Source organism: Phacochoerus africanus, chromosome 13 (assembly GCF_016906955.1).
Source record: "Phacochoerus africanus isolate WHEZ1 chromosome 13, ROS_Pafr_v1, whole genome shotgun sequence".
NCBI lineage: Eukaryota > Metazoa > Chordata > Mammalia > Artiodactyla > Suidae > Phacochoerus > Phacochoerus africanus.
Window position 1 is genome coordinate 67,037,366 of NC_062556.1, and position 25,987 is coordinate 67,063,352.

At 51.9% G+C, this 25,987-nt stretch overlaps 1 protein-coding gene across 1 annotated transcript in view; it reads left to right on the forward strand.

Annotated features, from left to right (window-relative positions):
- The window catches only part of FARP1 (FERM, ARH/RhoGEF and pleckstrin domain protein 1), a 310,977-nt gene that overhangs the window by 280,734 nt on the left and 4,256 nt on the right, over positions 1 to 25,987 (forward strand). Inside the window, exons 17-24 of the mRNA XM_047756233.1 lie at positions 3,440 to 3,524; positions 10,491 to 10,728; positions 13,430 to 13,560; positions 20,568 to 20,636; positions 20,865 to 20,954; positions 21,568 to 21,650; positions 21,731 to 21,843; positions 23,027 to 23,190. Of these exons, the coding sequence (XP_047612189.1) occupies positions 3,440 to 3,524; positions 10,491 to 10,728; positions 13,430 to 13,560; positions 20,568 to 20,636; positions 20,865 to 20,954; positions 21,568 to 21,650; positions 21,731 to 21,843; positions 23,027 to 23,190 (973 nt within the window). The remainder of the gene's footprint in view (positions 1 to 3,439; positions 3,525 to 10,490; positions 10,729 to 13,429; positions 13,561 to 20,567; positions 20,637 to 20,864; positions 20,955 to 21,567; positions 21,651 to 21,730; positions 21,844 to 23,026; positions 23,191 to 25,987) is intronic.

A 25,987-nucleotide genomic window follows, 5' to 3' on the forward strand; every position in this document is an offset into this window, starting at 1 on the left:
CTGTGCTGGCCCCGCAGCTGGGTCGTCCTCTGTTGTGGTTCAGACACGCAGGAAAGGGAAGGAGAACCTTCCAGCTCCTCAGGGAGCTTCATGTGATGGCGAAGGGGCGGGGGTGGGTGGTTCTGAGCAGCAGGAAGCTGGAGCTGCTTTCTCCCCGCCCCACCTCCTGTGTAAGAAAACATAGTGGCCCAGGAAACTCACAGCCACACCCGGACACGTCAGATCCAAAGGATGGCCAAGCAAGAAACATCTCCAGAGGGACCTCATTCATAACCACCTGCCCAAAATCCAGAGAGGCCGCCAGCCCGTAGCTGACGGGGTGGAAACAATATGTGATGCCGAGCAGAGGGGCTGAGGGCTGTCTCAGAGGAGAGCCTGGTCCAAGTTGGTAGTGGATGCTCGAGCATCCTCCGGTGAGCCCATTTCGGGGGAGAATGTTCTGACGGAGAAGGGAGAAAAAGTCAGGATAACGGAGGCTACAAGGTTGAAGCTGAGGCAGGACAACTACTTCATGAAGGAAGGAGATGGGGGAAGAAGATGGGGTTTGGGCAGCAAGATAAGTAATTAATGCTGCCTAGAAACGCTTGCATTGGAGAGGCTTATGCGGTCACTTGTGCAGCGCCCCCCAGAAGGCGTGAAATACCAAGCCTGGGTTGGTAGCTGCACAGAACACTGGATAACGATTGGGTATCGTGAGTTGAAACCGCAGGAGGAGTTCCCGTGGCGACTCAGTGGTAACAAACCCGACTGGTATCCATGAGGACGCCGGTTCGATCCCTGCCTTGCTCAGAGGGTTAAGATTGCAGACATGGCTCGGATCCCGTGTTGTTCTGGCTGTGGCACAGCCTGGCAACTGCAGCTCCAATTTGACCCCTAGCCTGGGAACTTCCATATGCTGTGGGCCCTAAAAAGCAAAAAACAGACAAAAACCCACAAAAAAACCCACAGGGGCTGGAGGGGGCTACTTAAGAAGAAGAAGAAAATGAAGAAAAGAGGGAGTTCCCGTCGTGGCACAGTGGTTAATGAATCCAACTCGGAACCATGAGGTTGCAGGTTCAATCCCTGGCCTCGCTCAGTGGTTTAAGGATCTGGCTTTGCCGTGGGCTGTGGTATAGGTTGCAGACGCGGCTCAGATCCCACGTTGCTGTGGCTGTGGTGTAGGCCAGCGGCTACAGCTCCGATTCAACCCCTAGCCTGGGAACCTCCGCATGCCATGGGAAGCAGCCCTAGAAGAGGCAAAAAAAACAAAATGAAGAAAAGAGAGAGTGGCTATGTGGGTACGGATGCCTGGGCCACTTTGCTGTACAGCAGAAATTGTCACAACCTTATAAAGTAACTGTACTTCAAGAAAACTTTTTTAAAAAGTCATCTTTTTAAAAAAGATGAGGGGCTGACTAGCCCGGAGAGGGTGGCCAGAGGCAGGAGTGACCTGACCTTCCTCTGTGGACTAGGTAACTAAGAGGTTAAGGGTAATCCGGCACGGAACCATTTCAGGGCATGGGGAGGAGAACATCCTTGTTTTAATGAGAAGTGAATAGTAATTAAGGCCATGGACCAACATGTTTTGACCACTTAGAGGAAGCAGAAGAACAGAGGGAGAGAATGGAAGAAACACAGCCCCCTCCCCAGGGCGGGGGGAGGTGAAGAGGGGGGTGGCAGTGAAAGACCCCCAGGCAGGGGCCAGGAGCCTAGTGGGAATCCTTGCTCTTTTGATGCTAGAAAAGGTTTACGCCCTTCGTGGGTCTCCCCTGTGATGGAATTCACACCATATGCTCAGTTAGAAGCAGCGGAATAGGTGGGGGGAGGAGCTAGAAGCTGGGGGAGGAGCCAGCCGCACCCCATCCCCCACCCGCATTTCTGTGCGCCCTGCCTTTCCTCCCCCTGGGCTGCTTCGTTAAGCTCGCACATTGCTCCGGGAGAGCCCTCTGCGTCCTGAGATCCTTGAATCAGAGGTTGGGCCAGCAGTTCTGGAAGGCTCCAGATGCTAAGAAGGGGAGTTGTTCCTCCCGGTCCTGGAGGCACAGGGCAGTAGCACCTGCAGGTGTAAATCACCGCCCGCCCCACGCGGGCTTGGGGGTTTTATTCCGCTCTGAGCCCCTCTCACTTCTGGGTCCAGATTTCATTTATCATTCGTCCCTTTCCTTGAAGTTGGGTTCTAGCTGTCCTGAACGGTTGTTTGGAGGATATTACATAGGTTCATGGTTGAAAATCCTCTTTTAAATTGTCTCTGGGAAATTCCTTTCTCGCCAGTGGGTACGGTGGCAGGTTTGGGTTAGAGCAGTGAGCTGGGCTCAGGTGCAAGCTCCCACCTCGCGATTGCTGGCATTAGATGGGATGCTTTGTTTCTTTCTGTCTTGTCCTTAGCTGTTGGATGGGGGTGATGATGGTACCTGCCAGAGGCTGCCAGGAGGGGTCAGTGAGTTAATGGTGCTTCGCCCAGTACTCAGCACCCGCCAGCTACCATTTTTGATATTATTTCTCTCGGCGCTTTTTAAGCACCTGGCTTATCAACACCAGCTATAGCCCAGAATCATAAGAGATAGGACTTTATACCCAAATACTCAGCTAAAAATGCACACATCTTTGTCACCAACTACCCAGCGTGTCTGGAGCGCTGCCAACCCATCCTGTTCTTGGAACAGCCATTCTGCCCTCTTCTGGGTCATTCTCCCCATATCCACCTCTGGGCATGGGTCTCCTGTACTTTGTCAATTCTATTTTTCTCGTCCCCAGGGCTTTTTACCCAGCCCTTTGTCTGGTTCAGGCGAAGGGCTCTTGGGAGCAAAAAGCTTGATGTCAAGGTGAAGTCTTGCTTCTTACACTTGTCTGTTAACCCCAGCCTGTGAGAGACTCTCTCTCAGAGCCAGTTCCTGCAAGTCTTCTCCATGCTGTTCTGACACTGGGGGAAAAATGTTCAGTGAGACCAAATTAAAATGAAGAGAAAATGGTTCTTCCCTGTCTCTTTCAAAGGCACAAGGGGAGTTTTTTGTCTGCAGAGTGACCGGGGTAATTTCAAAGTCTCCTTCTGGCACTAGCATTCAGTGACACACACAGGAGGGAAAGGTACAAATGGGGGCTTAGAAAGGAAGACATAAACGTTGCCATTTTTGGAGTTCGCCTCCTGGCCCAGCAGTAACGAATCAGATTCATATCCAAGAGGACGCGGGTTCGATCCCTGGCCTCGCTCAGTGGGTTAAGGATCTGGCATTGCCGTGAGCTGGTGGTGTAGGTCACAGAGGCAGCTCAGATCCCTGTGGCCGTGGCTGTGGTGTAGGCCAGCAGGTGCCGCTCCAGTTGGACCTCTAGCCGGGACACCTCCATATGCCTCAGGTGCAGCCCTAAATAGACAAAAGTTGCTCTTTTTGTCATCTGGGGCCTGGCCCATTTTCCAGTCATGTTTCCACTGCCAACGCTCTGGTTTCCAACCCTTTGCTCTCAGGGAAGGCCGCTCGAATGCCCACATCAGAGGAGATTTTTACCAAAGAATCGGCGACGTGATGCTGAAGAACATCCAGGGCATGAAGGTGAGTGGCTCGGGGCCTGGGGCAGGGAGCTCGGGAGGGAAGGTCACGCGCCGGGGCTGCCCAAGGCCTTGACCCTGGTCCCCGGCCACGAACACTGGCCTGATGCCACGGGTCTGCATGTGGCCCAGCCCCCAGGGGAACCCTTCTGTCTCGTCTGGATAATGTTATTTGGAAGCAGAAAGGAAAATTCAGTCACTCGGGGAGAAGAAGCACTTGCGGTACTTTTTTCTTTTCCAAAAGCTCTGTAGCCAAAACAACAGGTATTTCCTGTGTGTACGTCTTTCCAAACTCATTTTTAAAAAATTATATAGGGGGTTCCCGTTGGGGCTCAGTGGAAATAAATCTGACTCGCATCTATGAGGACGTGGGTTCAATCCCTGGCCCCACTCAGTGGGTTAAGGATCAGCATTGTCATGAGCTGTGGCGTAGGTTGCAAACGTGGCTCGGATCCTGTGTTGCTGTGGCTGTGGTATAGACGGGCAGCTGCAGCTCTGATTCGACCTCAAGCTTAAGAACCTCCATGTGCCGCAGGTGCGGTCTTAAAAAGTCAAAAAAAAAATAATTATGTAGATAAAACATTGGTTGACAGAGCATTTCACTTTCAGTCGGTTGTTTTGGCTTCATGTGAGTGTGACAAAAGCATTGGATTGGGTACTATGTAGGAATTCCAATCAAGGCCGTGACTTTAAGTCAGTTTATAGGGTAAGTGCATTTTTCACCGGAAGAGTGAAAGTCCACTCAGAGAAGTCAGTACATAGTGAACCAATATTCTGCCTCCTGTTCAAAATCAGCCCCGTCTCTGACATCTGAAAAAGTCATTTGTGCCTTTTCATTTTAATCCATTAATAATCCCTTTCATATGGAATGCTTTAATTCACACAATTTGTCTTTCAAATACACATACATCTATATTTGCATTTTAAAGCAATCGTCCTGTATTTCAACCACCCAGAGCCTGTCCAATAACCTTAACTAACAACTACGGGCAAGCTTGCAGCCCCCTAGAGAAGGCAGACTGCTTGTGCTGCCGCCTTTTCAGTTTGTCCAACCACCCGTCTCTCCATCCACCATCCATCCAGTACTAGGCGAGCACCGATCATGTCCAAGGCATTAGGAGAATAAAAGTTATTACTGAGGTTTGAATTCCTAAGAATCTGAGTCATTTGGTGCTTGATTTGTTCCATTAGAATTATATAATTCTAAGAGGAAACAGAAAAGATAGGATCTAACACTACTCAAGGGATTTCCTGTTTCCCTTGACAAAGATCAAGACATTATTTAATAGCTCCTGAGCTTATGGAGGTCTTTTTCATAATATTTCAAAAAGCAACACTCCCCTCTTGGGGCCATGTCAGAGGGAGGCCCTGGAAGCCATCAGGACTGGAGAATCCTATGCAAAGAAAGCAAAGAATCACCTAAGGGGAGTTCCCGTCGTGGTGCAGTGGTTAACGAATCCGACTAGGAACCATGAGGTTGCGGGTTCGGTCCCTGCCCTTGCTCAGTGGGTTGACGATCTGGCGTTGCCGTGAGCTGTGGTGTAGGTTGCAGATGCGGCTCGGATCCTGTGTTGCTGTGGCTCTGGTGTAGGCCGGTGGCTACAGCTCCGATTAGACCCCTAGCTTGGGAATCTCCATATGCCGCAGAAGCGGCCCAAGAAATAGCAAAAAGACAAAAAAAAAAAAAAAGAATCACCTAAGGTATTTCAGGACCGCAGTATTTTTAATGCCATAGAGTTGGGTGGGTGCACCAAACTCAGATGTAACAGTAACAGACATCTTTTCACTTTCCATAATGTTTTTTCTCTTTTTTTTAGTGCTTTTTTTTTTTTTTTTTTCTTTTTAGGACCACACCCACAGCATATGGAAGTTCCCAGGCTAGAGGTCGAATCAGAGCTATGGCTACCGGCCTACACCACAGCCACAGCAAAGCAGGATCCAAGTCACATCTGAGACCGACACCACAACTCCCGGCAATGCTGGATCCTTAACGCAGTGATCGAGGCCAAGGACTGAACCCATATCCTCATGGATACTAGTTGGACTCACTACCACTGAGCCACAACGGGAACTCCTAAAATGATTTTTATTTTTTATTTATTTATTTTTATTTTTTTCATTTTTTTTTTTTTTGGCTTTTTGCTATTTCTTTGGGCCGCTCCCGCGGCATATGGAGATTCCCAGGCTAGGGGTCTAATCGGAGCTGTAGCCACCGGCCTACACCAGAGCCACAGCAACACGGGATCCGAGCCGCGTCTGCAACCTACACCACAGCTCACGGCAACGCCAGATCCTTAACCCACTGAGCAAGGGCAGGGACTGAACCCACAACCTCATGGTTCCTAGTCGGATTCGTTAACCACTGCGCCACGACGGGAACTCCCTTTTATTTATTTATTGACTGCCATACGGAATTCCCAGGCCAGGGATCAGATCTGAGCCCCATTGTCAGCCGACACTGCTGCTGCAATAACGCAGGATCCTTAACCACTGTGCTGGACTGGGGAGCAAGACCCGCATCCCCCGTGCTCCAGAGACACCATCCATCCTGTTGTGCCACAGCAGGAACTCCTTTAGCGGCATTTTAGATTTATAGAAAAATTGAAAAGCAAACCTGGAGGTCCCACATCCTTGCCTCCCTGTTTCCCCGCCACAGAATGTCACTGTCACCTAGTATTAACATCTTGCGTGGGTAGCGGTATAGTTGTTGCAACTGATGAACCCATATTGATGCATTCTTATTAACAGAGTCCATAGGTTACATTAAGTCTCACTCTCGGTTTTGCATGTTCTCTGGGCTGTGCTGCGGGCATGATGTCACGTACCCACCGGGACAGTGCTGCACAAAGAGGAATGACATTCCTCATTTTTCATTGTCTTCAAAATCCTCTGTGCGCCCCTCTCCATCCCCCCACCCCACCCCCGGCACCCGCTCATCTTTCTCTGTCTGCACAGCCTTTTCCAGCATATTAGACCATTGCACTCGCCCAGTGTGTGACCTTTTCAGACTGGCTTTTGTCACTTGATAAAAATACCCTTTTTTCTCTCTTCTATAAGATGTGTCTGCTGCTGTGGTACTTACTCCTCAGTCATTCTGCTCATAGGAAGCTCTTTCCCCATGATCTGCACTTTTTCTTGGCCCAGTTTGGTTTTTACTTTTTTGTTTGTTTATTTGTTTGTTTGTTTTTTGGTTTTTTTAGGGCCACACCCACGGCATATGGAGGGTCCCAGGCTAGGGGTCCAATTGGAGCTGCAGCTGCTGGCCTGCAGCACAGCCACAGCAATGCCAGATCAGAGCCGCGTCTGCGACCTACACCACAGCTCATGGCAATGCCAGATCCTTAACCCACTGAGCAAGGCCGGGGATCAAACCTGTGTCCTCATGGATACTAGTCGTGTTCATTAACTGCTGAGCCACGACGGGAACTCTGGTTTTTACCTTTTTTCTCAGCGCTCTTTTCACCTGAGATGAACAGCCTTCCTGGGGGCCTCCCATCTGAGGCGTGGGCTCTGCCATGGGCTCCAGGGACAGCGGCAGACACCTGCCGGCTGAGTTCCCGCCCTCCTGGGGACCACCCTGAGTTCTCCTGTATCCCAGCCCTTGCTGTGTCCCCCCACCCCCCACCCAGGAGGGGGGCATATGAGAGCCATGCCTTCCTCTCCCTCACCCACACCTAAGACCTCCTCAAAACAGACCTGACCCCCGTCCCGGGGCATCTCCTGCTCCTCAGTCTAGAGGAGCATCCAGGCGGCCTCCTGGCTGCGCTGGTGTTTCAGTTTGTGCCAGTCCACGTGCATGTATAGCGTGGAGTTTTGTGCACAGCAAAATGAAAATAGGTGGAGGAGCTCAGAGACTCTGGCAGCCTTTTGGAGAATTTCTTTTCTATTGTGGTGATCATTGGTTTTAAAGAAGTTTTAGGAGTTCCTGTTGCAGTTCAGTGGATTAAAGGCCGATGTGGTCTCGTGGAGGTCACAGGTTCGATCCCTCGCCTCCTCCAGTGGGTTAAGGATGCAGTGTTGCCACAAGCTGTGGCATAGGTCACAGATGTGCCTTGGATCAGATCCCTGGCCCGGGAACTCCATGTGCTGCAGGGAGGCCAACAAAAGGAAAAGAAAAAAAGAATTTTTAGAAAGAGTGGCAGGGAGCATGAGAAGGTTCTAGAGACGTGGAAACCTAGGTGGGCTCTTCTGTCCAAAACACTTCCGGTGACGGCCAGCCTGCAGCGTCTTTCCCTCACATGCTGCACCTGAGTGTTGACCTCAAACTCAGGGGCTCGCTTGGCACAGGTGGCGCCAGTGCCCTTCAGCTGCCCCCGGACCCTCTACACGGGACCCAGGGAGCAGGGCCGGGGGCTCCAGCGCCCGCCTACACGTCAGAGGCACCCAGACGGTGATCTCTAGCCCAGGCTGTGAACTTCCTCCTGGAATCATCTGCCCGGATGCCCAAAGGCATTGCAGAATGCCCACAAGCCAAAGAGGCCATGTCTTTCATCATGACCCTTCACTCCTGGGCCCTGACCCCCCAGCCCCACCTCCTGCCCCCTCTCCTCCCTGAAGTCCAGCCACTTCACTCCGTCCGGCTCTCAGTGCTCTCCGGGGTGACTCACCCCACTGCCTCCTATCCATCAGTCCCCCGCCACAGCCCCCGAGCCATCATTTATCCTCCAACAGGCCCCAAACCTTCCTCGCCTCTCTGGTTTCGAGAACACTGTCCACACCCTAAAGCGGACCAAGAAAGCTTCCCTAGATGATCTTTCTAAATCCTGCCCCGCCCCCCATCCTTCACCTTCTGCTCTGCACTCCAACGACCTTGAACCTGCCTCTCCGGGCACTCAGGGCCTTGCAAGACCCCTGCCCTGGTGGGGTGCATGCCTTGGTTCATTTGCTCGTGAACGCATTTGGGCAGCAACCTTCTATGGGCACCTACTGTGTATGTCGGATGGAGTGACAGGACAGATGCCCTGTCTCAAGGTCAAGCAGGGGACTGCACCTGTGAAAACATGGCTTAGAGCTGCACACACACGTACACACACACGAGGGCAGCTAGAACTGCCAGAATCCAAGGAAACTCTAGCCTGTCCTGCTTGCACTGCTGCGCTACAGTTGGGCAAGCTGCGAGCATTAGGGGCGGCTGGTGAAGGGTGCGTAGGACCCCCCCATGTGTCTGTCTACACCACCACCTGTTAAAGGAAAGATCATCCACAGTGCTTGTTAACGAGGATAGAGCAGACTTTATTCAGGACCATCACAATAGGCGTGGGGACACTGGGCTTTCATGGTGGGGGAGAGAGAGGGGCGTCCACGCCAAGGGCAGCAGGGACGGGGGATCAACAGCCAGGGAGGGGGCGGGGCTCAGAGGATGGAAAGTGACTGAGGGGGCATCAGGGGTGAGGGGGATTCTGACAGGGTCCTTCGGCGGAGGACCAGTGGGGTGGTCAGACATGATCTGGGGGTTCTGGCGGAACTGACTAGTGGGGGTCTCTTTAGAACCGGATGGCACAGGAGTGCATAGACAGGCCTGGGAGAAGGTTCTGGAGCCTGATGACAGTCTGCTTAAGCAAAGGCTCATGGTCAGATCCCAAGAGAGAAGGACTGAGTCTCATTCCCACCCGCTTGCTGGGATCCAGCAGAGCGTGGCAGGTGCTCTGTTATTCTATGAGTGAAGCAGGGGAGTTCAACGGAAATACATATTTTTAACGATATGGAATTTATGGAGTGGCCCTGGCCTGTATGTCATTCTTTGACATTTAGGAGAAAACCCCACATCCCCTGAAGGAGCTCCTATTCTTTTATTTCCCCTCAATTTTGCCAGCCTCGTTTTTAAAAAGAACGTTACACCTCTGATGTTATATATACACCTCAAATATTTTATGACCCCTGAGTGCTTGGAGCAGTGCTTTCATAGAGCTTTTTATTTCATCCCGAGAATTTAAATAGTGAAATATTAAAAACATGAAATTAAGTACAGTACACAGTTCTGTGCCTCGTAGTGGCTGTTAGTGGAGGGGAATCTGAAAAGGAATATTTATGTATATGTGTGGCTGGTCACTTTGCTGTACAGTTGAAACTGGCACGGTGTGGTGGATTGACTATACTTCAATTTTAAAAATTCTCTTTTTGTGTCTTTTTTTTTTTTTTTTTAAGGGCTGCACCCATGGCATATGGAGGTTCCCAAGCTACGGGTTGAATCAGCTATAACCTCCAGCTACACCACAGCAACGTGGGACCCAAGCCGCATCTGCACCCCATACCACAGCTCACAGCAATGGCGACTCTTTAACCCACTGAGTGGGGCCAGGGATTGAACCTGCATCTTCTTGGATACTAGTCAGATTTGTTTCCACTGAGCCACGATGAGAACTCCCAATTTTAAAAATCCTTGTAGTAATTTTTTTTTAAAAAAAAACATGAAATGAGTTCCCACTGTGGTGCCAGGAGTAAATGATACAGCTTGTCTCTGTGGCGGTGCAGTGGGATCAGGTGATGTTGCAGATGTGGCTCGGATTCAATCCCAAGAACTTCCATAAGCCCAGCTTGTGGACAGAAAAGGAAAAAAAAAAAAATCAAAAAACAAAAAAAACCCATGAAAGTAGGGAGTTTCCATCGTGGCTCAGTGTTTAATGAATCCGACCAGTATCCATGAGGCTGCAGGTTCGATCCCTGGCCTCACTCAGTGGGTTAAGGATCTAGCATTGCCGTGAGCTGTAGTGTAGGTCACAGATGCGGCTCAGATCTGTCGAGGCTGTGGCTGTGGCTGGCATCGGTAGCTCTGATCAGACCCCTAGCCTGGGAACTTCCATGTGCCGCGGGTGCAGCCCTAAAAAGCAAAAAAAGCAAAACACAAAAAAACATGAAAGTAAATAAGCGAGATGAAAGAATGAAAGTGAGCTCTTCACTTCTGAGAGGCAGACCGGGTGGACCACATGGTTGAGCAGGACTCTGCCCCCCCCCCCCATCTTTCACCCCCCAGCAACTGGCAGCTCACCTGTGGAAGCACAGCGAGGCTCTGGAGGCGCTGGAGACCAGCATCAGGGGCTCCCGGCGGCTGGAGAGCTTGTGCCGGGACTTCGAGCTGCAGAAGGTGTGCTACCTGCCGCTCAACACCTTCCTCCTGCGCCCGCTGCACCGGCTCATGCACTACAAGCAGGTCCTGGAGCGGCTGTGCAAGCACCACCCACCCAGCCACGCGGACTTCAGGGACTGCCGAGGTGAGCGCGGGCTCGCGGGGACACTGTGGCCCCAGGGTTCATGGTCATGGGAGGCAGACAGGCTTTTTAGGACCTGGTCCAACATTTTCTTTCCCGTTCCCCTGCCTGCATTTTCTCCTTCCATCCTGGAGAATAGCGCAGAGAACCCCGGAGACGCTCCACTTAGCGTCAGCCCCTTCCAGAGAGCTTTCCTCTCCCTTCGCGGTGGGACCTCACCACGTCTCCCTTGGGTGGGCCCCAGAAAACAGCACACGATAAACATTGCTGCCCATCACTGCTCGGTATTCGCAAGCTCACCCCATAAGCACTTCACCTGTTTAACGCTTCATCTTCAGGAGAAGCCTACAAGACAGTGGTGAGCACATTTTATGTATAGGGGCTACTGAAACCAGAGAGGTTAAGGAACCTGCCCAGAGTCACACAGTAGGAAAGTAAATGATGGGTAACCTAAACCCAGATCCCAGGTTCTTGACCATCCTACCTACTGTGTCATGATGTTGTGACCCCTGGTCCTTCACTCAGCACCGGGGCCAGGTACTCTGCCAGGTAGCTTTCTTATATTAATACTTTTACTCTTTTTTTTTTTTTTTTTCCACTCTAGGGCCACCCCTACGGCATATGGAGGTTCCCAGGCTAGGGATCGAATTGGAGCTACAGCTGCCGGCCTACACCACAGCCACAGCAATGCCAGATCTGAGCCGCATCTGCAACCTACACCACAGCTCACGGCAATGCTGGATCCTTAACCCACTGAGCAAAGCCAGGGATTGAACCCGCAACCTCATGGTTCCTAGTTGGATTCATTTCCGCTGTGTCACAACGGGAACTTCAAGATGAGTTTTTTTTATTCCAGACAAGAAACAGGTTCAGAAGGAGCAGAGGACCTGTGAGTGCTGGCACACAACCAGAGCTGGCATTCCAGGCCATTTTTCCCACTGCGCCATAACGTCATGGTTTTGAGCTCCCGTCCTCTGTCTCGCGTTGTTGGTTAATGTCTGTGCTCCCTGGCCTGGCCGGCAGGCCCCTCAGGGGCCAGACCCTGAGGCCTGTGGCTGGGTCCCCAGCACTCAGAAGCCAGAATGCACCCTCCGTAGGTGGCTCCTGACAGATTACAGGATCTGCACACCCACTGCTAGGTCAAGGCCTGTGCCTCTTGCCTAAAGTGTTATAAATTTAACCTGAGTTTGTAGAAAGACAATCCTAGATTTGGCCAAGTAATTAGGACACGGCCAATTCACAGAAGGGGAACAGAAATGGCCCATGGTGTGGTTTTGTTTGGCTTGCTTGCTTGATTTATTTGTTTGTTTATTTATTTATGTTGCTTTTTTAGGGTCACGCCTACAGCATATGGAAGGTCCCAGGCTAGGGGTTGAATTGGAGCTGCAGCTGCTGGTCTACACCACAGCCACAGCCACAGGACAGCCTATACCACAGCTCATGGCACCGCCGGATCTTTAACCCACTGAGCGAAGCCAGGGATCAAACCCTCATCCTCAGGGATATTAGTTGAGTTTGTTACCCCTGAGCCACGACGGGAACTGCCAGAGAAAACTCCGTTCTTGACAGTTAAATGGTAAAGGTGTTTGTTCCTCGCTAGGTGTGTCGGATGGCCTCATGGAAACAGGCCAGGCAGATCAAGAAGTGTTCGAACCCGTATTTCCTGAACATGCGGGAAAGAGCTGAGCGAGGAGGGTCCAAAACACCAGCCCCACACCCAGGGGGCCGGGCTGCCGTCCTTTTTCCTCTCAGAGCCTCCGCCCGCCCAGCCCCCTAAGCATCCGGGGCCCAGGAGCGGTTTAGTAGAGTGAACCGGCTGGTCGTGTCTGAGGACGGAGCAGGCTCTGGCTCTGTCACTGTGGCTGAGATGAGAAGCCAGGAAGCCTTTCACTGGCATCCCCCGGGAGAAAGCAAGAAAGAGGAAGGCTTCCTCGCCCCCATCGAGGTGCCCGCAGTGTCCTGAAGAGGGACATGCAGTGGGCACGTGTTTCTTGCTGTCGCTTGTCAAAGGGACCGAAGTCCTCGGTGCCTGTGGATGTGCAGGCCACCCAAACACACACGAGCTGGGCACTAGCTCCGGTTGTATGCTGGATGCCCATCGGTATGGGGCACACATGCCCACGTTGGAATTTTAGTTTTGCCCTTTGGGTTTTGCCCTTGTTCTGTGCCACCCTCTTGGCGAACACTGTGATGGCTGTAGAAGGCAGAGCTGGGGTGTGCTGGAATGTTCGTGGCCCAAAGGTGTCACGCCATCCCTGAGACCCTTGGCCGGAAAGATCCCTCCGTTGCCCTGGGTTTGTCTCTGGCTTCTCTGTGCTCCTTCTGCCCTGTGCTTCCCTGGTAACGGGGAGCAGAGAAGAATCTCTGCCCTGGGGACAAAGTTCCAGCACGCTTACTCCCTTCTGGTCTCCTCTTTCTGCCCCCAAGGGATGCTGTCTACAGGAGAGCTGCATGGCCCCTGGCCTCGAAGGGGACAGTTGCCTTTTCAAGATGGTTTGGAGGAAACGAAAGCCAAGCAAATCCAAACATAAAGCCAGTCACCCAGGGTTTACGGTTGAGAAATAGCATTTTCTCGAGAAGGGCGGCTTCTGACGTGGTTCAGTTACGCACACACATCACCCTGGAGAGCTGAGCTTAAAGATGTGGGCAAAACACCCTGGGCTGCCATTAATGCTGCAGTCTGTGTGTCTCGTTGCTTCCTCAGCTGCTTTGGCAGAGATCACGGAGATGGTGGCACAGCTTCACGGTACGATGATCAAGATGGAGAATTTCCAGAAGCTGCATGAACTCAAGAAAGATTTGATTGGCGTCGACAATCTTGTGATTCCAGGACGGGTAAGCCGCTGCCGCGTTCTCTGTGTGCTTGGGCGTCAAGCCAGAAAGACAACGTTTAAGTGACTTAAATTTGAACCTTCTGAATATGGAGGCTCCCAAGTGAAAATATCTTCCTTTTTTGTCAAACGTGGCTTCCTTCCCCCTAGGGGGACAGTTGGGAAAACGCCTTGAACGTGACAGTGTCCATTCAAAAATTTTGTGTTACAGGGAGAAAAATCAATCAATCCTTCAACCGCACACTCTGCTTTTTCTCCTTTATTGGTTGATATGCTTGTTTCCTTTTTCCCCACCACATTTTGAGAGGATTTGAGATGGTTTATTTTTTTAAAATGTAGGTAAATGAAAATGGAAGAGAAAAAATTATTTTGAAGAATTGAGTAAAATAGTGATAGGAAGCAGAAAAAAAGGTTAATGCATGGAAGTATGTTGTGACTTCCCATGTAAGGAAAATTATTATTATTTTTTTTAGGAAATTATTTCCTAAAGATGCAATTAACATAATGTCATTTTAATTAAGAATTAAAATAACATTTTAGCCAGAACATGATTCTGGGAGAGATGCGAGTTCACTTATCCTATTAACCTTAACCTACCTATTAACCTTAACCTACCTACCCATGACATGCAAGGTCATTTACAGTGAAGGAGGACCTTGCTACCCAAACATCCTCCCTCCAAGCCAGGGGACATTTAAAAAATACAGGGTAGGGCAGTTCCCTTCATGGCTCAGCGGTTAAGGAACTTGACTAGGACCCATGAGAATGTGGGTTCAATCCCTGGCCTTGCCCAGTGGGTTAAGGATCCGGCGTTGCTCTGAGCTGTGGTGTTGGTTGTAGACATGGCTCAGATCCCTCGTGGCTGTGACATAGGCCAGAGGCCACAGGTCAGATTCGACCCCTAGCCTGGGAACTTCCATAGGCCAAGGGTGTGGCTCTAAAAAGAAAAAGAGAAAGAAAAAATACAGGGTAGGAGTTCCCGGTGTGGCTTAGCAGAAATGAACCCAGCTAGTATCCATGAGGATGTGGGTTCAATCCCTGGCCTCCCTTGGTGGGTTAGGGATCTGGCGTTGAGGTGAGCTGTGGTGTAGGTCACAGACACGGTTCTGATCCTGCGTTGCTGTGGCTGTGGCGTAGGCTGGCAGCTGTAGCTCCGATTCGACCTCTAGCCTGGGAACTTCCATGTGCTGTGGGTGTGGCCCTAAAAAACAAAAAGCAAACAAAGACAGTAGCCTCCCTTTTCCCGTTCTCTTCCTAGAAAGCAGTCCGTCCCCAGGAATTAAAGATCCCATCAGTGCCACCTCTCCTTCTGCGGGAACGTCCTCGCATGGCTGCCCATCTCCCCCAGACCTCACCCAGGTTTAGGAGGGAATTTTAGCCTCTTTGGTCTGCCGCATACCTGCCTTCATCTTCAGACAAGTGTCCTGTGTGTCGGGGGCTTCTAGTCTTAGACATGGAGCTGCCCTGGAAACATTAAATCTGAGAAACTCAGGGAAGATGAGGGAACTTTCCTCACCTTTTGGTAGTTGGGTATTTCCATCAGGAAGCCTAATTTACAAAGCTGACCGGAGTGCCAGCAGCCCGAGGTGGTCAGAAGAGTAATGTGCTCAATGCTGGGTGGAAATTAAAGCTGGGATTTGCTTTAGCTCTGCTGGCGAGGAAGTTTTGCCAGGGCATCAGCACAGAACAATCCCGTTGAGCCATCCATGCGGAAGCCTTCGTAAAGCCTTGTGGAATCAATGTAATTTTCTCTTTAACTTTGGATGTGGTGCAACATTGAGCATATTGAGCTACCGAGTAGACCAGAGCATTTGGAGAGAAGTTTTTATTTTGAGGAATAGTTTCCATGGTGCTATGGAAAGAGCAGCCAGTTGAAGTAAGTGGCCTTGGGCTCAATTTCCAGCTCCACCCGAGCTGGGGTGGTTCACCTACTAGAATGTTCCTTCCCTTCTGTAACGTGGGGGTCACACCTTCTCCATCACACCTCCTACGTAGGTCACATGGATCAAATGAGATGTAATGTGTAAAGCTGACACAGTGAATATGAATGATCTTTCTTTTTCCCACCTACACTCATTTGAAGAGACCAGTATAAGCTATTATGTGAATGAGCGCATAGCACGGGGCTGTAGAAGGCACCAGAATCATTTAGCCAGACGTTGGCTCTGCCACCTGATGGACCACGTGATCCGGGCAAGTTCCTTACTCCTTTTGCACCTCCGTTTCCTTATGTGGAGAACGGGGGTGATATTATTGAATGTACAGCCTCGTAGGTGGAGCTAATATAAGCCCCCAGCCCATGTCAGGCACACACCACGTGCTAAATAAAGGTCATTATCACTGGTGAAGGTCAAGTGGGAACTGTGGAGCTGGTTACGCACCGCAGACTCGCCTGACCCCCCCATTCGGTTCATCAACCTGCTTCATGGCCACTTCCTGTTTCAGGTCGACCCTGAAGGAAGTGGGAAGAAGGATGAGAGTCGCCCAGGGAGGCGAGTTCTAGGGTGGGGTGTCCCACACAGAGATACGAACTGATTATCTTTCATTTTAAATTATTGCTGGAGCTCCCATCGTGGCTCAGGGATAATGAACCCAATTAGTATCCATGAGAATGTGGGTTCGATCCCTGGCCTCTCTCAGTGGGTTAAGGATCTGGCGTTGCTGTGAGCTATGGTGTAGGTCTCAGACGCAGGTCCAATTTGTTCTTGCTATGCGGTCAGCTCCGACTGACTGCTAGCCTGGAAACTTCCATGTGATGCAGGTGTGGCTAAAATAAAATAAAATATTATCGAATATCCTGATGAGTGCAAAGCAGGCTCCCATATATTTCTCTACATGTGGAATTTGAAAAACTGAGATTTAAAGATGAGCAGTAATGTTAGGGTCCTGCTGTGTAATTCCTAACATAGCTTTTAGGCTTAATCCTGGCCCTCCTTCGGGGTCAGCCTGAGGTGGGGTCAAGTCCTCGAAGGCAGGATTTCTCCCTGAGGCAAAAGCGCAGCATACTGGGCCAGAGCCAGGCCCCCCAGGGTGTGTTTCTGTCCTAAGAATGTGCTGATTAGAGGGTAGTAGGGGTTTGTTTGGTAAAGACTCAGAGGCCTGGGACAGTGTGAATTTCCTTCCAGAAGGAAGCAGCTTGAGCTTAAGGATATCATGGTTTCATGGTTGGTTGGGTTTTTGTCTTTTTAGGGCTATACCCACGGCATGGGGAGGTTCCCAGGCTAGGGGTCGAATCAGAGCTATAGCTGCTGGTCTACACCACAGCCACAGCAAGAAGGGATCTGAGCCGCACCTGTGACGCCGGATCCTTAACCCGCTCAGTGAAGCCAGGCATTGAACCCTCATCCTCGTTGATAACTAGTCTGGTTCTTTGCTGCGCCACCACGGGAACTCCTGTTTCATGGTTTTTAAAACAAAAAAGATCATTCTGGGCAAGAGGCATTTTCTATATCCAGCCCTCAGACATTGTTCTGAGTCCACAGCCCTTCTGCGGACGTCCCATCTCCTCCTCACATCCCCAAGATTTGTTAAGAAAATGCACGTGTAACAACGTCACACGTTCGAGCTGGAGCCAGGAGTGACAGCATGTGAGGGTCACCACTCCTCGTTCTCCGAGCTCCTCCAACACCGTTTTCAATACCGAACTGTTGCTGTCTGCTTAGTGTCTGTCCCGCGGCCCAGCAAGTATTTGTTATGGTCACTTGTTGATCTCCGGAATGTGCCAGTTAAATCACCAGCAGATGCAGTCTTTGATCGACCTTTCATGCAGGACCGAAGAACAGGCCGCACAGCATCAAAATGAATGGGCTGAATCCCTGTTCTTGGCTCACTGGCCGCTCCGGTCACAGAACCTGTGTGTGGCGGGTGTTGGGGGATCTATGGCCGGGTCACACGGACCTCCAGGCCTCAGGGGCTGCAGACAACCTTTTAGTGTATGTCACGGTTTAATGAGTCAGGAAGAGGGCAGGACTTAGCCAGGTGATGCTCCAGCTTCATGTGGCACTGACAGGTCCCAGGTGGGCCAGGCGGGGCTGACACCTGGCAGGGATGGCTGGAGGCTGGGCTCAGTTGGGGCCGAGCAGCAGAGCCCCTAAGGGGCTTCCTCCAGCTGGGTTCCAGGTGGTCTCACTGCTTCTGGGCAGCTCAGGGTTCCCAGAGCAGGGATTCCCAGGGACAGAGCAGAGGCCACGTGTCGTTTTATGTCCTAGTCTCAGAGATCACATAGCGTCACTTCCACACCCCATTTGTCAAATCGGTCACCAGTCCACCCACACCCAAGGTAAGGGGTCAGAGACTGGCCTTTATGGGGAGAACATCAAAGAACTTGTAGCTGTGTCTGAAAAGCGGCTCTGTGGAAACAGAGTTGGGCAGATTCTTAATAATCAGTTAACCGTTGAATTTCCATCTGGCCCAGCAGTTCCACTCCTGGCCACATACCCAGAGGAACTGAAAATAGATGTTCAGGCAAGAAAATGAATGTTCAGAGCAGCACAGTAGCAGAAGGGGAAACAACTCAAATGTCCAACAACAGTTGAGAGGATGGGGAGTTCCCGCTGGGGCACAGCGGGTATGAATCCAGTTAGTATCCATGTTGTATGCAGGTTCAATCCCTGGCCTCACTCAGTGGGTCGGGGATCCCGTGTTGCCATGAGCTGTGGTGTGTAGGTCACCAGCGCACCTTGGATCCCAAGTGGCTTTGGCTGTGGTGTAGACCGGAAGCTGCAGCTCTTGTTCAACCCGTAGCCTGGGAACTTCCATATGCTGAGGGTGCAGCCCTAAAAAGCAAAAGAAACACGAAAAAACTAACAACAAAACTGTTGAGGGGATAAACAAAATGTAGTCGATCCATCCAGTGGAAGATGCAGCCCCAGGCAGTACCGGAGTCCTGACACTCGCCACAACACAGACGAACCTTGAAAACATCCTGCTAAGCCAGTCACAGAAGGCCACATGTGACATGTTTGAGGTATAGGAAATATCCAGAATAGGCAAATCCATAGACACCGAAAACAGACTGGGTGCCAGGGGTTGAGGAAGTGGGGAATGAGGAGTCACTGCTTCATGGGCATGGGGTTTCCTTTTGGGTGATGGAAAGTTCTAGACCTAGATGGGAGCGATGAATGCACACCGTGAATACACTAAAGGTCATGCAGGGTAAGTTTTGTGTGTATTTTACCACAGTTTCTTAAAATGAGAATTTCATGGTTTTTTTTTTTTTTTTTTTTGAAAGTGCCCCGAATGGTCCAGGTAAGAGTGTCGATTCAGGAGGAAGAGTTTCTGAGACGCGTTAGCTTCTGGCTCTCTCATCCTAGAACACAGGTGTTAGTTTTCGAGAACCAGATTTTTTTTTTTTTAATATACTGATTTTTTTTTTCATTATAGTTGGTTTGCAGTGTTTTGTCAATTTTCTACTGTACAGCAAGGTGACCCAGTTACACATACATGTACACATTCTATTTTCTCACATTATGCTCCATCATAAGTGACCAGACATAGGTCCCAGTGCTACACAGCAGGAGCTCATTGCTCATCCATTCCAAAGGCAAAAGTCTGCATCTGCTAACCCCAAGCACCCCAACCATCCCACTCCCCCCTCCCCCTCACAACCACAAGTCTATACTCCAAGTCCATGGTTTTCTTTTCTGTGGAAAGGTTCATTTGTGCTGTATATTAGATTCCAGATATAAGTGATACAATGTGGTATTTGTCTTTCTCTGACTTACTTCACTCAGGATGAGAGTCTCTAGTTCATCCATGTTGCTGCAAATGCCATTATGTTGTTCTTTTTTATGGCTGAGTAGTATTCCATTGTGTATATATATATACACCACATCTTCCTAATCTAGTCATCTGTGGATGGACATTTGGGTTGTTTCCATGTCTTGGCTCTTGTGAATAGTGCTGCAGTGAATATGAGGGTGCATGTATCTTTTTCAAGGAAAGTTTTGTCCAGATGTATGCCCAAGAGTAGTCACTGGGTCATGTGGTAGTTCTATGCATAGATTTCTAAAGTACCTCCATACTGTTTTCCATAGTGGCTGTTCCAGCTTATATTCCTACCAACAGTGCCAGAGAGTTCCCTTTTCTCCGCTCCCCCTCCAGCACTTGTTATTTGTGGTCTTATTAATGACAGCCATTCTGACTGGTGCGAGGTGGTTCCTCGTGGTAATTTTGATTTGCATTTCTCTAATAATCAGTGATGTTGAGCATTTTTTCATGTGCTTGTTGGCCGTCTGTATCTTCTTTGGAGAAAGAAGGCCTTTTGCCCATTTTTCATTGTTGGCTTTTTTGCTATTGAGTCAGATTTTTAAAAAATCTTTTTAGGGCCACACCCACAGCACATAGAAGTTCCTAGGCTAGGGATCTCATTGGAACTATAGCTGCAGACCTATGCCAAGCCACAGCAACGCTGGATCTGAGCCACATCCCTGACCTACACCACAGCTCAAAGCAACACCAGATCCTTAAACCACTGAGCGAGGCCAGGGATTGAACCCACATCCTCATGGATACTAGTTGGGTTCCGTACCACGGAGACAGGATGGGAGCTCCGAGAACCAGATTTTAAGTCGTGGAGAAAAGTCCTCGACTTAAAGTCCTCTTATTTACAGTTCTTTCCTAAGGCGGATCTGTCTTCCTGGTCCCCTGTTGCCACTTTGTAGCCATCTGATGTCCTTGTCACCTCCTTGCAGCCAGAAGCCCACAGGGCCTGGGGGTTAAGTGCACAGTCACAGGCCCAGGTGGGAGCCAGCCCTGCAGCCCAGGCCAGTGTACCTCTGACCACCAGCTTCCGCTCTTGTGGTGGAGCCGAAGGTAGACCTACCTTGCAGGTTGCTAGGGGGAGAGGAGCTTAGAGATGGCAAAGCACAGCCCTCAGTAGGAGCTACGATCGCTGTGATTTGTGGCGGGAAGGGGCCCACCGTGTGCGGGAGCATCTCCCATGGAGCTGAGTCTCCGTGTTGACTCAGGTTTGCAGGCTCCCGCCAGCTCACGGGTCTGTTTTCTCCGCAGGAATTCATCCGCCTGGGCAGCCTCAGCAAACTCTCGGGGAAGGGGCTCCAGCAACGCATGTTCTTCCTGGTAAGTGATGAGAGCTGTTTGTCCTCGTGGTGATCGGTGACTGGTGGGCCATGGAACTAGCAAGGGTCACCCCAAAAGGGGTACCTGGCAGCAGGTGGAGCAGCCAGCTGCGTAGACTCGTGGCTGAGATCCAGGAATGGCGCAGGAATCGGAAAACGTAGTGTCTGCCCTTGTAGGTTTCAAAGTGCGGCTCATTCATCTCAGCTGCACTTGTCCTTGTTCCTCTAGTTCAACGACGTCTTGCTGTACACGAGCAGGGGGCTGACAGCCTCGAATCAGTTTAAAGTCCACGGGCAGCTCCCGCTCTATGGCATGACCGTGAGTATGCGCGGTGGGCACCGCGGCGGGTTCCACCTCTGGGCTGCTTGCCGAGGGTGCGGGAGCCAGTGGCAGCACAGGAGGAAGGAAAGGAAGGACTTGACCTGTGAGAGCATCCCGGGCACCAGGATAAACCCGGGCCTTGTTAGGGCTCCCCTAGAAGGGCTCTGGGACATCACCCCTTCTCCTGTACGAAGGATGCACGGCTATGTTCCCTCTAGAACAAAAAGGGACAAGCTGCCGTGGCGGTGCGGTGAACGCGCCTCTCGCTGCCTCGTGCCTGGCTCCCTGCACGTGGAGGGAGCGCCACCCTCACCACCCAAGTGGAGTAAAGACCGGGCACCGGCCTGTCCTCCGAAGACGTCCTGTCCAGGGGGCGTGTCCCCGTGTTCTGTGACCCCGGGTGGGCGGAGACAGACGGGGCGTCGCTGTGCACAGGCTCATTCCGCTGGCTGGTCCGCACCCTCCGCTCCGCGGTCGGGTAACGGGAAGCTTGCGGCTCTGCTGGAAACATCGCTTCTGCTGAGCCGTAGCCGGTTAGGTGAACGTTTGCCAACGCGCGGAAGGTCCTGCTGCCGGCTGGGCAGTAACATTAAGAACACTCGCCCCACAGATGGAGGAAAGCGAAGACGAGTGGGGGGTGCCCCACTGCCTCACCCTGCGGGGCCAGCGCCAGTCCATCATCGTGGCCGCCAGGTAACTCTGAAGCCTGACTTCTCACCTCCTTCCGCGCCTTACCCGCTGTGGCCTGAAAACCTGACGTCCGTCTCTTTTAGTTCTCGCTCCGAGATGGAAAAGTGGGTGGAGGACATACAGATGGCCATTGACTTGGCTGAGAAAAGCAGCGACCCTGCCCCTGAGTTCCTGGCCAGCAGCCCCCCTGACAACAGTAAGTGGAGCCCCAGGCCCAGGGCTTCCAGGGATTGGGGTGGGGGGCGACCCCTGGCCGTCGGAGACATCCTGTTGCATCGATGGTCATCTTCTGCCTGTGCTGGCATATCCACCGTTCACGTTTGTGTTTTAAGCTAAAAATCAAGGAACTTATTTTTTTTTAGTGGATATCTGTAATTTTTATTATGTATATTTAAAATACAAGGATCTTAAGCCATCATAAAACTAATTACAGTCCACTTCTTACATATTATTTTAAAATATTCTAATGCCATCTTTTATTATCCTTACTTATATGCTTCATTCTTATTGTGTAATATAGTCAATATTTGAAGGAACTTCTTTTAACTTCAGAGATTCTGTCTTTTGTCTTTTTTAGGGCTGCCTCCATGGCATATGGAGGTTCCCAGGCTAGGGGTTGAATGGCAGGTGTAGCCGCTGGCCTTCACCACAGCTACAGCAACGCCAGATCCGAGTTGCTCTGCAACCTACACCACAGCTCATGGCAACGCCAGATCCTTAACCTACTGAGCGAGGCCAGGGATCGAACCTGTGTCCTCATGGATGCTAGTCAGATTCTTTTCCACTGAGCCACGATGGAAACTCCTTATTTTCATTTTTTTTAACTTTTTGTTTTTTAGGGCCAAACCTGTGGCATATTAAAGTTCCCAGGCTAGGGGTCACATCAGAGCCATAGCAACTGCTGGTCTACACCACAGCCACAGCAGTTCGGGATCCCAGCCACAGCTGGGCCCTACATACAGCTGACCCACTGAGCGAGGCCAGGGATCGAACCCTCATCCTCGTGGACACTAGTCAGATTCATTTTTGCTGCACCACAATGGGAACTCCCTGAAGGACTTTTTTTTTTTTTTTTTTTAATAAAAGTTTATTTTTAAAAAACCTTAAAATGGTATCAGAGAGCAGGGCGAAATCTTTTGGGCCAGCCCTGTCGGTTATCAGGTTCTAGGGGTGGAAAACTTGTAGGGGTGTCCCCAGCGGAAGGGCTGGTGGGCCGCCCCAGGCATGAGGCCCTGGTCCCCGCCTCGCGGCTGGTGTGATGTCCTGCTCAGTGGGTGCCTGGGGGCCCCCAACCCGCCCGTCCATCCGCCCCTGGGAGGGGGCAGGAAGGGGGTCCTCCTGGCGAGCAGTGATGAAGCGCTGCCTCTTGCCACACCCAGAGTCCCCAGAGGAGGCCACGGTCGACCAGGAGTCAGAGGACGACCTCAGCGCCTCGCGCACCTCGCTGGAGCGCCAGGCCCCGCACCGCGGCAACACCATGGTGCACGTATGCTGGCACCGCAACACCAGCGTCTCGATGGTGGACTTCAGCGTGGCGGTTGAGGTAGGGCGGGCCCGTGGGGGTGGGGCTGGGGCACCGGGCTTCTGAGCATGCGCGTGCCCTGCCACACCAGCAGGTGCACTGGCCGTGGCCTCTGCCACTCCCCAGGCCGCCTGCAGTGATCGTTTTCTGGGCCACCTCCTTCAGGGTCCTCTTCTCTCACGGAGTTTGCCGTGGGGCAGACTGTGTAAGCGTTAATCTGGGTGGCCCCGCCGAGAGGTCTGGATGGACTGCCCAGGCGCCGTGCACGCTGCGCCCTAGAGCAGCCCCTGGGCTCGGGTGCGAGGAGGTGTAAAGGGAGCTGGTGCCAGCCAGGGCCAGTGCAGGTGTCATTCATGCAGAACTTGCGAGAGCCTGGCTGTGATGATGGGGCTCTCCTGATACTGTGACCACAGGCTTTCCAGAACCCTCCAAACCCCATTCTCTAAGCATCTGCTGGCCTAGGTCCACAATCTCTTCCCTTTCAGAAAAGCCCAAGCCCCCAAATCTAATACGGTGAAGTTCTCTTTATAGCCCATTGGTAGGAGAACCTGACCTGACCAGTCAGGAGGCTGTTTTTCGGTTTTGTGCAGATGTCCTGTTTTACTGCATGGTCTTGTGTTTGATTGTACGCTGCAGCCTCAGACCCCACTGCCTGGGGTGCTGTAGAGACAGACACTGGGTCATCTTTCTAAAACCTGACAAGTCAATGAATTCCTATACACCTGGCCCCAAAAAATGTCACATAAGAAATTGTGAGCCAAGAGAAGTGGTTTGTTTGCGTTGTGAACCAACAGTGCTGGGAGTATGCCAGACATTTCTTGATGGGTAGTCTCTAGGGATTCTGAGATTGTTCTTTGGAAGTGACCTTCACAGATCCATGGAACTCCTTGTGTTGAGTTTTCCCACTACAGATTTTAACCCAAAAGCCCTGATTCCTTCTCCAAACCGCCTCATCCTCTGGCGGGGCTGTCCTCACCCTGTGGGGCTCCCCTGCTGTGCCTGGCTTTGGGTGGGCTGGGCTGACAGCAAGCCTTCTGTCTCCTCCATCCCCCCACGGGGAGGGAAGCGTTCTCTTCCTGAGGGGCTGGGTGTATTGAGCAATGCCCCCTTCACACTTGCACTGCAGCTGTTGGCAAAGCCTGCCAACGAGAGATTTCTTCCAAGGAATAGGGATCTTTCCAGCAAAGAGGGAGCAGGGAAGAAGAACCAGGGACCATCTGGTGGGGAAAAATACCTAATTGGACCTATTCTGTCCAGTGAGGTGGGGAGGGCAGCGCCGTGCAGGAGAAATCCCCTCGGCCTCACGTGATGCTGACCTTCGCCATAGGAGTCGGGGTTGTCAAGGTGTGGGAGTTTGGTGGGCTTGAAACTTCCTCCTAAATCCCAGGAGGCGTGCAGGCCATCCAAGAATGTGGCCCAGACACAGCTCCTCCAGCCAGCTCTCTCTTGGGTGACAGTCCCATGCCTGCGTGGTCAGCAGAGGGACAGAGCCAGGCTGGCATACTGTGGCCCACAGCCAAATCCTGCCAGCCCCCTGGTTGGTTTCAGCCCATCAACTAAATGGGGTTTTGCACCTTTGAGTGGTTACTACAAATATCTGATTTTACCCCTTGACCCCCAAAGCCTAAAATCCTTACTTGCTCTGTGGCCCTTAGAGAAAAAGTGTCCTGAGAGCCGTAGTGCGCGCGTGCACGCGAGTGGGTGCTGGGGCTGGCGTGGCTTTATGGTGACAGTGATGTGGCTTAAGTGCTAGCGGAACCGGCTCTCCTATTGCTGTGTCAGTGTCCCTCCCCTAGTCAGATCCCCCTTCCCAAGGCACGTGGCTGCAGTCTAGTGTCCTCTTATGGGTGCCAGGTACACGTCCCGAGCGAGGGCATCTTCGCAGGGCCCCGGTCCCACTGGCTGCCACCAGGGATGGGGTGGGAGAGCAGCTTCTTCCTTTGGGAGGTGCTTTCTCACTGCCCCACCCCACCCCACCCCACCCCACCCCCGATCGCTTGATTCTGTCTCCTTTGGGATTCGTGCAGGTAGAAGGGAGTGGCGTGGATGTTTGCGGGCAGCGTGGCACTGAGCTGACCTGCACAGAACGTGTGGGCAAGCCAGGGGACCTGAGGGCACAGTCGAAGTGCGGGTGCTGCTGCTGTGGTGGCCAGTGTGAAGCCTCGCCTGGGGGCAGCGGGGCTGGTGGAGGGTTTGGAGGTGAAGGGACCAAAGCGATTCTTGAAGACGGGCGCTGGGAGGGGTATGGACTGGGGGAGAGGTGGGTGTTACCCGTCTGAACACAGGTGAGGAGCGGGCGGGGGAGCCGCAGTGAGCGGCAGGACTCAGGGTGAGGACTCCCCCTCCCTGTGGCTGCTGTATCCCGTCACCTCAAGAACCAGTTAGCCACAGACTCCAGGACCAAGGTGTCTGTCCACAGGGTGACTCCTTCTGGAGGCCCTGAAGGAGGATGTGTTCTGGGCTCTGTCTGGCGTCTGGTGGGTGCCAGCCACCCTCGGGGTTCTCGTGGCGGCCTCCCTGGGTATCTCGGTGCTCTAATGCCCTTCCCAGGAGTTAAGTCATTGAGATAGGACCCGCCTTGCTCCAGAATGGCCTTCTCTTGACTTCATCTGCAGAGCCCCTGTTTCTGAAGGAGGTCACCTTCACAGGTACTGGGACTTTGGACTTGAATGTATCTTCTGGGGAGGACACAATTCAATCGTGACGGAGACTCAGCAGTGGGGAGCCAAGAAGAGGGGAGAGCAGAGGCTGTGAGTCTGGAAGAGGAGGCTGTGGGGAAGGCCAGGATGTGGGCACATGGGCTGGGCCGGGGTCTGAC